Below are 10,489 nucleotides of genomic sequence, written 5' to 3' on the forward strand. Positions count from 1 at the left end.
AACAGTAAGGCAACTGTGATGCTGTCATGTCAATATGAACTGAAATCTGAGGAATGTTTCCAGCACCTTATTGAATCTGTGCTATGAAGAATGTAGACAGTTATGGGGTCTAACCTGGTATTAGCAAGGTGTACCTAATATATTGGCACATCTTTATTTTATCTGTTATACACTAGTACATAATCTGTAAGTTCTCACATAAACTGGGCTGACTGGAAGTCAGGGTTTACATACAGCAATGTAGTTTTGACTTTTGAAAGTAAACTCAAATAAGTGAACATTTTATTGTATAGTAATGTCACCAATATTTATTTTCATTGTAAACCATACCAACATTGGTAGGGCATATCCAGTTGATTCAGATATTTTTAATAATTTAACAGAATAATGTTATAAAGCAAGTGTTTTATGTGTAGGTTATTCAACCTTTTAAGATGATCAGATGTCTTCTTTGAATTAGAATGTGAATGAATGTGGACATTAAGGTTTTTTCCTCACACTGCATTAATGCAGTACTTTAGGAGGAGGTTATCCATTATGGATAATCCTGACCACCCTCGGTACCACTTACTGAAGGGGCAGCAGAGCACTTTTTCTAACCATTTCAACTATGGTGACAAAACAAAAAACAATCCAAATCTGTGATAAAATATTTCTCATCATCAAAATCAACAAACTGTTGATATAATTTTTATTTTTTAAAACTGGTTGCTCTTTGCATGCAATTTTTATATCCCGCATACCTTTAAAAATTAAAGTTGTATGTATTGCTTCCAAATAACTGCCAACATAAGCGTCTAAAAGCGTTACCAACATGGCTGCTTGGTGGAACTAAAGATGACAGTTTAGTTGTTGGCCGGACGCTATTTTGATGCACAACCTGTAGCAAACGGGCTAGCGAAGCTAAAACTATCGAGCCACCGCATCGTCCCGCACGATATGCGCACCCATAGGTGAGTGCTGCCGCTATATTACATTACGTTACGCATTGGATGAGTAAAGAGTGAGGGGGTTGCGCGGTTTGAAGTAACAGTTCTCATCTTCTGCGGCGTGCCAGCTTCTTTTGGAGCTTCTTGTTGTTTAGCTAGCAGCAAGCTTAGTGACAGCGGGTATAGTTTTAAGTAGCTTTGACGTGTTCTCCGGTGAAGTTGGCTGTCAGGGTTGTTAACTTGACACTTCAGTGGACTGTTGAGCTGATTGTTACCGGCGGTGAGTTGTGTTTTGTTTTGTTTTGGATATGAGTGTTGAACGCAGTAAACTGTGGCGGAACAGGTTACGGGAGTCATGTCAGCGTCCCTCAGCCCGTTTTGTTTTAATTCCAGAAAGCCACAAGCCGAAAAGTTTCACAGCGCCAGAGCTAGGTCCAGGGTTGAATCGTATTTAGAATTTTTTTTTTTTATAACGGGCATAACTGTTACAGTAAACAACATTGATAAGTGTGGCGATGTAGGATTAATTTTGATGGCTCACTCTAACATTAACTTAAATGGTGGTCTGTTTCCGTAACCCATAACACATTGTCTTATATAGCTAAAGATGGATACATTATTAGATTATAGAGTGTTATAAAACTTTAGGATGTTGTTAAAATGTGTATACCTTTTACGGTATTACATCATGTATCAAATGTACATGACACAAACTGCACAGTAAATATAAAAGCACCTGTAAATATTTTTGAGGTGAGATATTCTGTAAATGTTTTTCTCTCCACAGTCCCTAACATCACTCAGTGAAACCACAGGCTGTTGTAATGTCGGAGCCTAAGTCCCCTACTCCAACCTCTGGAGACACGTACAAAGGGTGGCTCTTCAAATGGACAAACTACATAAAAGGTTACCAGAGACGCTGGTTTGTTCTCAGCAATGGCCTGCTGTCTTACTATAGGTAAGATATATGAAGAATACCGAAGCTATAATAATTTGTAATGGATTTGCTCCATTTTAAGCTCAAATAGTCATGAAAAGAGTGCAGATTAAAGTGGTTGCGTGCATTAAAATTTTAATATAGGTAGACTTTGCAATAAGGGTTTTGGTACAGGACAGTAACATGATCGTCGTAACCCCATGAAGATCTCTGAGCAGTGCACATACATTATCATTTCATATAAATGAGTAAGTGATTTGAAAACTTTGACTGCCGTCATTGTCTCTTTCTTCAGGACTCAGGCAGAGATGGGTCACACGTGCCGAGGCACCATCAACTTGGCCACAGCCAACATTGCTGTGGAAGACTCATGCAATTTTGTCATTTCCAACGGAGGGGCACAAACCTATCACCTGAAGGCCAGCTCAGAAATAGAGCGCCAGCGATGGATCACTGCTTTGGAACTTGCAAAAGCAAAGGCTGTCCGAATGCAGGCAGAATCTGGTATGAGATTGCCTGAAGAATACAGGAGAATTCCTGAAAGCTTTGAAAGGCACTCAGGAACAAACTCTTATCCTCTCTGTTTTCTCCCTCAGATGACTCAGGTGATGATTTCCCTGCAGTCACGCCTAACTTGGGACAGGGTGTAGACTGCCGTAACACAGAAATCCAGTCTACATTACGCACACTCAACAGCAAGGTGGAGGATCTCGCAACCTGCAATGATCTCATTGCCAAGCATGGGTCTGCCCTCCAGAGGTAGTGCTTATCAAAAGAATGTTATCCATTAATTTATTTAGTTTTTTTTTTTTTTTTTTTTTGTTTTTTATCCATCTATGTTCTTATTCCACAATTTCAGGTCTTTATCAGAACTGGAGGGCCTTCGTGTTGGAGTGGACATGGGAGATAAGATCAAACAAGTCACAGAGAGGGCCACGCTGTTTCGAATCACCTCCAATGCCATGATCAATGTAAGTAATCCAAGTGTTAATGAATAAGGAGCACACAGCTCTGCTTCTGAGTGTGTTGTTGATATGTTGCACTTCTTTTTTTCCATGGTCCCTCCAGGCATGTAGAGACTTCCTTTCTATGGCCCAGAGCCACAGTAAGCGCTGGCAGAAGGCCTTACAGACTGAAAGAGAGCAGAGGATACGTCTGGAGGAGACTCTAGAGCAGCTAGCCAAGCAGCACAACCACCTGGAAAGAGCTTTCAGAGGAGCAACAGTTCTCCCTCCTTCATTCAGTAATCCTACCTTAGGTAACAAAGGTAAGGGTCTCTTTGTCGACTGAACTACTGTCCTCGGATGCCCAGTTTACTCTGCCATGCCACCTTCCTATACCAGTCTGTTGAACCTTTAAGTCTTTCATGTTCCACACTTTCTTCATTTTAGGGGGTGTTTCAGGGAAGGGTGATGTCAGTGATGAGGATGATGACAATGAGTTCTTTGATGCTATGGAGGAACCAGCAGAATTTATTACTGTCCCTGCTGACCCCAAGTATCACAGGTACTAATTGTTTTTTTGTTTGTTTGTTTGTTTGTTTTTTTTATTGTCAGCCTTTTTTTTTCCCTTATTTTCTCCCCATGTGTTTTGTTTTACCTTTGATTCTTCTTTTCTTCTACAGGAGATCTGGCAGCAACGTCAGTGGGATCAGCAGTGAGACTGGAACAGATGATCAGTCTGTAAATGTGTGTCAAGTTTGATATTTTACAAGTCAGATCTGATTTTTTTTTTTTTTTTTTTTATTGATTGCATTACTATATTAAAGCCACCGAGCTCCTGATAATGTTTTCTTCTTTCAGTTTGATGAACTATCTTTGGCATCTAACCCAGAGTCTCCACAGCTACTGGAGCTGGAGCCAGTTCGGCAAAGGCGAACTCGTATCCCGGACAAACCAAACTATTACCTCAATCTGTGGAGCATCATGAAGAATTGTATTGGAAAGGAACTCTCAAAGATACCAATGCCTGTAAGAAATCTGTGCGCTCATCAACATATATGTGACTTTTCCTTGTGAAACAAACCAGAAGTGATGAGACTTATCTCTGTGAATTTTTAGGTGAATTTTAATGAGCCCTTGTCAATGCTGCAACGTCTGTCTGAAGACCTGGAGTACTACGAACTCCTAGATAAGGCTGCCAAGTGTCATAGCTCCCTAGAGCAGATGTGTTATGTGGCAGCTTTCACAGTGTCTTCCTACTCCACCACTGTCCACCGCACAGGAAAGCCCTTCAATCCTCTTCTTGGAGAAACCTTTGAGCTTGATCGGCACAGAGAGTGCGGTTATCGCTCTATTTGCGAACAGGTATATAAAAAAATAAAACATGAAAAGAGTCAGCATTGCATGATTTTTCATAAACGACAGTTGTTTTGAATCTTGCACAGGATCAGATTCAGGTTTTATTGGTTTCCATTGCAGACATGTTTTATTTACTCAGGCAGCATTTTCTTGTTGTCATGTTTATTTTCTTAGTGCACTCAAAGCCATCAAATAATTACAGTGACCATATGTTAACTTGTCAACTTTGTTACATTCACTTTTTCTCAGGTCAGTCACCACCCACCTGCTGCAGCTCACCACGCCTTCTCTGAAAAGGGCTGGACCCTCAGACAGGAGATCACATTGGCCAGCAAGTTTAGAGGAAAATATCTCTCCATCATGCCTTTGGGTGAGTGTGTGTTTGTATAACTGCAGACACAAGAAAAATACACCTGCTAATCCTGAGGTGATTGTTTTTTATAAAAATGTTTTACCCAGTGCACATTGTCCGTCTTCAAATAGTGTAATTCATTATCTCCGTGCAGTATTTCATTTGTCACTTCAGTTCATAGGATATGTGGGATAAGCTTTCATCACATGCAACATTATTCCCTTCTCTGTCTCCAGGTTCTATTCAGTGTATATTTGATAAGAGCAACAATCACTATTCTTGGAAAAAAGTGACCACAACAGTTCACAACATTATTGTTGGGAAATTGTGGATTGACCAGGTAATGATAAAGTGTTAAAGCTAATAAATTTTTTGCTACAAACTAAGGACAAAGATGTCTTCATATAATGTTTTGATTTTTGTACTGGTTAGTTTGCAAAACCATCAGAACATTTTCTTTCTTTATTTTGTCCTGTGCCAGTCAGGAGAGATAGATGTGGTCAACCACAAGACGGGAGATCGCTGCCACCTCAAGTTTGCTCCTTACAGTTACTTCTCCAGAGACATACCAAGAAAGGTGGGCTCCTCTTTTTTTTTTTTTTTTTTTTTTATTAAATAAAATAATGTGAGCCCAGTTTCCTTCCTTCTCCCAGTCATCCTTGTCCTTCTTCTTCTGCTTGAGACGTCATTTTCCTAGAAGATTTCTTACCCAGTGCCAGACAGAACTGTATAGAGATAGTGGGGCTTGTAGGGAACATCTAATGTCAATGGTGTTATTTTCTTACAGCATCTACACTATGCAATCAAAATGTGTTTTATAATGTTTTATAATATGTAAGCAAAAACCTGCCAATTGAACATTTACCTAAAAGCCTTTTTTTTTTCCTCTTAGGTAACAGGAGTAGTAACAGATAAGGATGGAAAGGCCCATTATGTCCTATCAGGAACGTGGGACGAGAAGATGGAGTTTTCCAGAATTATGCAGAGCAGCAAAGGTGAAAATGGCACTGAAGGCAAACAGAGGACTGTCTATCAAACCCTCAAAGCCAAAGAAATCTGGAGAAAGAACCCGTTACCGTAAGTGTTTTTATTTTTAAAGATTTGTAATGTTCAGAAAATGTTCTTAAACAAATAGATCTGTAGAGGGAGACCAGAACATTGTAAATATTGTTGCTCTTTACCTTTTTAATGTTTTCAAATGGATGATACAGAGAGGGAGCAGAGAACATGTACTACTTCTCCTCTTTGGCTTTGACACTTAATGAACCCGAAGAAGGAGTTGCGCCGACAGACAGTCGCCGGCGACCTGACCAGCGGTTAATGGAGGAAGGTCGTTGGGACGAGGCTAACGCAGAGAAACAGCGGCTAGAAGAAAAACAACGCAGCACCCGTAGAGAAAGGGAGAGGGAAGCCGTTAAAGTCGCCAGCTCACCTGAGGAAGGTAGGAACCCAAAGAGAAAGATTTTGTTTTGTATGTATTTTTTTTTTCTTTTTTCTATTTGTGTTTCTGTCCGACGTTTCTCTGTGCATTCATTTTTTGTCCATTTTGTCTGTCTTGGTATTTCTTGTCTGTTTTTCTCCTGTCTTAACCCTAAGCTGTCACTGAGGCTTCGATCAATGACTCACCTTTGAAAAGCAAGTACTCCTCTTAGTCTGTTCTCACCTTTGGTCTGAACATACTGTGCAATCAAAAGTGCACACACTAAATGTTTGTGCGTTCAGTATCAAGGTGCTTAACAGCCTCTGCATCATCTTAATAACAGCTTATTTACATTTTAATGTCCCCTTGTGTATTTCTGTTCCATTTAGCTGATGCAAAAGAGACTGGCCCTGGTTCAAGTGAGATTTCTGATGAAAGCAAGTATCATTTCACAGTATCATTTCACAGTATCATTTTAAAGATGCTTTGTGTGGCATTTTTACAGGGCAACAAGTACTGGAGATGTCCACAGGGTGGTTGAAAGGTGTGTTTGCCAATAGCAGTGACTTCATATGTGTCATTTTGGACACACTGGTGATTTTCAGCTCTGGGTTATAATGGACAAAGCTACAAGTGACAGGCTGACGTTGAGAGATTTTCACCAATTGGGGGGTGTGTGTGTGTGTGTGTGTGTGTGTGTGTGTGTGTGTGTGTGTGTGTGTGTGTGTGTGCGTATGTTTATAATACCTTGTGGGGACAATTTTCCTGACATATACTACGTTGTGGGGACCAATTGCTCCTTGTGGGGACTGGAACCTTGTCCCCACAAGGGGAAACCCTGTTTTTGGGTCAGGGGTCAGAGTTAGGGCTAAGGTATGAATTGAGCTTAGGTTAGGGTTAGGGTTAGGTATGTGATGGTTAGGGTTAGGAAAAGGGTAAAGGTAAGGTTTAGGCTGTAGAAATGAATGGAAGTCAATGGAAATTCCCCACAAAGATAGCAAAACACACTTGTGTGTGTGTGTGCGTGTGTGTGTGTGTGTGTGTGTGTGTGTGTGTGTGTGTGTGTGTGTGTGTGTGTGTGTGTGTGTGTGTGTGTGTGTGTGTGATTTTCTTTACCAGTTTAGACAAGCAAAGAGAAGATTTATAACCTAACCCTCTACAGAACCACCTCATCAGATCAAATATAAATTACCTATAAGTTTTTACAGCAAAATCTTCATCAGTTTCTAACACAAATCAACTGTTCTCTCGTTTTATGATTAGTCTGTTGTGCTTCTGTTGTGTTATTGAGAAGGAAGTAATGCCTCAGATGCTACACAAGGCACTTTTAAAATGTGAATAAATCTTTTTGTGTGTGTGTGGATTTTGGATGTGTCTGAGTTGTGGATTTACCTTTTTATGTTTGTGCTGGGTTTTGCTCAGCTGACACAGATGACACCCCCCCTCATACACCTGTTGCATGCAAGTAGTCCCTTTCTTTTTCACTCACTGTCATTTTCAGATCACAACTATTCTGTTATGTCTTAACATCCAGAGTCATCCTTTTTTTGTCTTTTTTTTTAGCCCCTTATGGACCGTCACTCTTCCCTTATCTAAGCAAGTATTCTGATCATGATTTAATGTACAGTGCCAATATGTCAGATTTTCTAGTAATGTAGTAGAATCCAAATAACAAGTCCAGAAAACTGTCCAACCTCCATCATTTTCCTCTTTACAACTTGCTCTCTTAGTGGAAGGCAAGGAAGGTCCTTGTGGAGCTCCAGCCAAAAGCAAGTAACATCTGTTTCGCCTGTTGTCCCGTGTCTTAGATCCTCTTATCTTAGAGTAGCTGTAGACAGCTGTAGGATTTGCACTGTAAGCCCTAGAGTGACATTTTTTCTGTGATTGATCAGCATACTTTGGCTTTAGGCAGCCGCTGCATTATTTGTGAGCCTGGCTCTCTCCGTTTTGTACAGCACATTGGAACTAAAAGGTGTATCACCTTTATGTTTATTATGAATAAGGGTGCATCTGAAGAGCAAGGTAATGATAACATTTGTTTCTCATGGGCAGCACTCTGAATGCATATCAGCTTAATTTAAGTGTGATATGTAATCATGGCTGAGTGGATTTTTTTTTTTCTCTTTTAATTCTCCTCACTTCAGGTCCCTCTAAAGCTTCTTCCAGATTAAAAGATTTTTCTTTTGTTTTCCACAGGTGCCCATCCAGACACCTACCAAGCACTGTGGTTTGAGAAGATAGATGATCTTGTATCTGGAGAGACATTGCACATCTACAAGGGGGGATACTGGGAGGCCAAGGAACAAGGGAACTGGAACATGTGCCCTGACATCTTCTGATCGCAGCTGAATCAGTTTCCCACTGTGGTGTTCAAATGACAAGATGGTAATAGGGATGCTGTCTCTTATCACATGAATTAGGAAATCAAGTTTGACATCAGCCTGTCTTTGGTGTCTGTCATCTGACCAACTTCCTTCAGCACCTCAGTTCAGCAAAATCAAGGTCAACTGGACTTCATGTTCGAATAAGAATATGATGCTCATGTGACATTGTAGTCACCCTGCAGCTGGTTGGTGTTCCTCACACTGCCTCTTAAACCCTGATGTTTGTCTCGGTTTTTTTTCCACTGCTTCTTCCCAGTCCAGGGTTTTCTGAGCCAGCCTTCAAGTTGCAGTTTGCAACAGTTTATTCTGACTGTCATTCTGCATTTTCTTTGGACGTGCTGTTAGAGCAGTTATTGACCCAGATGGCACCTTTCAATATACAAGGCTCGCCCTGATAGATTAAGCTACTACCTAACACGATCAGTGTAGGTTTTTCTAACAGATTCCTGTTTTTGTTCCTAATATTTTAATGCAGCCTCCTCAGCACAGCACCATACTAAGTCAAATCGCAGTTCCTGTAGTAATATTCACTTTACCATTTTCAGACCACAGGCTTGACAGTTTGGCGATAACACACACTTGATACAGAGTAGAGCCTGACTGATAAAGGATTTTTTTAAGACGGAAACCGATACTGATATTTGGTGAAAATCCAATATTCTGATATACCGGCCTTTAAAAATATGCACGTTTTTGTGTATTATATTTTTTTTCTTTCAGACTCAGCACTTAAACAGATTCCCCTATCATTTGTAATGTTTAATCATCAGTTGTTTTTGGTGTTTCATACCTACTGTGTTGTCAGCAGGGAAGTTGCAGAGTGCCCTCTGGTGGATGAACTATGCAACATCAACACTCATAACATGGCTGGAGAGTGTTCCTCCTGTCTCTTCTTTACTTTTTTTTCATTTTCATTTATGGGTCGTTATAAATGCCAATACTGATAGATCAATAAATAGCTAATATCGGTTGATATATCAGTCGGGCTCTAATCCAGATTTTGCCTTTGAATTTATGGTGATTTGTGGTGCTACTTTAATCCCTCAAGTGAAACACCAACTATGGAGGTATACTACAGTTCTACAGTTACATACTGGACTCTTTGTTTTTTTGTTCGACTTGTCCGTTTTCTCCCATCCAGCACTCCTCGTGACCTCTGTAAATACACAGCATTGATGAAAAGATGTCGAAGTATTTATTATAACTGTGCTGTCCCTCATATTGGTTGGGTTGATCTTATTAAGAATACCTAAATATAGCGTTTAAATGGCTTCATACATCATTCCTTTTATACTCCTGTCATGTTCATGTTTTTTGGGTTGTCCGTGTGTCTGTTGGTCCCACTCTCGTAAATGCAGTAATTCAGAGACACCCTGAGGGAATTTCTTTTAACATTCACTTGAACTCAAGGATGAACTGGTTGGAATACGGAGGGCAAAGGTCACAGTTACTTTTAACCTCATTAAACACTTTTTTTTGTTTATTTGCCTTTTCTCAAGAATTCAAATAGCTGTAATATTTGTGTTTGTAACATATGTGTTGGAAAATTGCTGTGCTTCTCAAAGTTGATGCATTTTCAGATGTATTTTTATAACTTAGCAGTAGGAATTTGACTCCTGCTTTCAAAGTAGATGCTGAGGCTATCCATGTGAACATTTGTGATTACATTTAAATCGGGAGAGCTGTGCTCCGAGTTTACCGCTAACACGATTTGTGAAATGAGAGGACATTTGAGGTGAGTGGTTTTGCCTTTGTGGTTACCTTCAGACTTATTGATCATAGCTTTAATCTTGATTACAAATATTTGAGTCGCTGTGTGCTGCAAGTGTAGATTTTGTTTCGATAGACGGCAATAAGAGTGCCTCTGCTCATACAAGTGGCACAAAATGAAATGTGAAGGCGCCGTTAAGCAAGAACACTAAAGCTGCATACGAGGATTTTTGTCTCAGTCTTTGTCTGCTGTTGTTTGTCTCGAGTGGAAGGACTGAACGGGTGATGGAAAGTTTTAATTTTATATTTAAGTGTACTTAAAATGAACTCTAAAAATGAAGACAACAAAAACAGTGTTAGGAATATTTCTGTGTAAATACACCAAATATTGACATAACTGTGATCATAAGTAGTTGCGTTGATGGAGGATATAAAGGCGGTGATGCACCTTTTAGTT

General features: G+C 40.0%; 1 protein-coding gene across 7 annotated transcripts in view; it reads left to right on the top strand.

The window, feature by feature from the left end:
• The first annotated feature begins 803 nt into the window (after positions 1–803).
• The window catches only part of LOC115781339 (oxysterol-binding protein 1-like), a 10,270-nt gene continuing 584 nt past the window's right edge, over positions 804–10,489 (top strand). Inside the window, exons 1-21 of one of the 7 annotated variants that reach the window (XM_030730975.1) lie at positions 804–953; positions 1,717–1,887; positions 2,162–2,370; positions 2,463–2,625; positions 2,726–2,837; positions 2,935–3,133; positions 3,258–3,372; positions 3,491–3,554; positions 3,669–3,836; positions 3,927–4,172; positions 4,416–4,536; positions 4,755–4,858; positions 5,000–5,095; positions 5,411–5,595; positions 5,730–5,959; positions 6,115–6,153; positions 6,328–6,375; positions 7,361–7,399; positions 7,502–7,534; positions 7,669–7,707; positions 8,135–10,489. The exon at positions 8,135–10,489 is cut by the window's right edge and continues 584 nt beyond it. In XM_030730975.1, coding sequence (XP_030586835.1) covers positions 1,754–1,887; positions 2,162–2,370; positions 2,463–2,625; positions 2,726–2,837; positions 2,935–3,133; positions 3,258–3,372; positions 3,491–3,554; positions 3,669–3,836; positions 3,927–4,172; positions 4,416–4,536; positions 4,755–4,858; positions 5,000–5,095; positions 5,411–5,595; positions 5,730–5,959; positions 6,115–6,153; positions 6,328–6,375; positions 7,361–7,399; positions 7,502–7,534; positions 7,669–7,707; positions 8,135–8,277 — 2,487 coding nt within the window. In that variant the 5' untranslated portion in view covers positions 804–953; positions 1,717–1,753 and the 3' untranslated portion in view covers positions 8,278–10,489. Of the gene's footprint in view, positions 954–1,062; positions 1,210–1,716; positions 1,888–2,161; positions 2,371–2,462; positions 2,626–2,725; positions 2,838–2,934; positions 3,134–3,257; positions 3,373–3,490; positions 3,555–3,668; positions 3,837–3,926; positions 4,173–4,415; positions 4,537–4,754; positions 4,859–4,999; positions 5,096–5,410; positions 5,596–5,729; positions 5,960–6,114; positions 6,154–6,327; positions 6,376–7,360; positions 7,400–7,501; positions 7,535–7,668; positions 7,708–8,134 lie in introns of those variants that run through there. The other 6 variants (XM_030730989.1, XM_030730979.1, XM_030730984.1 and 3 more) reach the window with 6 other exon arrangements.

The sequence above is a fragment of the Archocentrus centrarchus genome, chromosome 1, assembly GCF_007364275.1.
Source record: "Archocentrus centrarchus isolate MPI-CPG fArcCen1 chromosome 1, fArcCen1, whole genome shotgun sequence".
NCBI classification, from domain to species: Eukaryota; Metazoa; Chordata; class Actinopteri; order Cichliformes; family Cichlidae; genus Archocentrus; species Archocentrus centrarchus.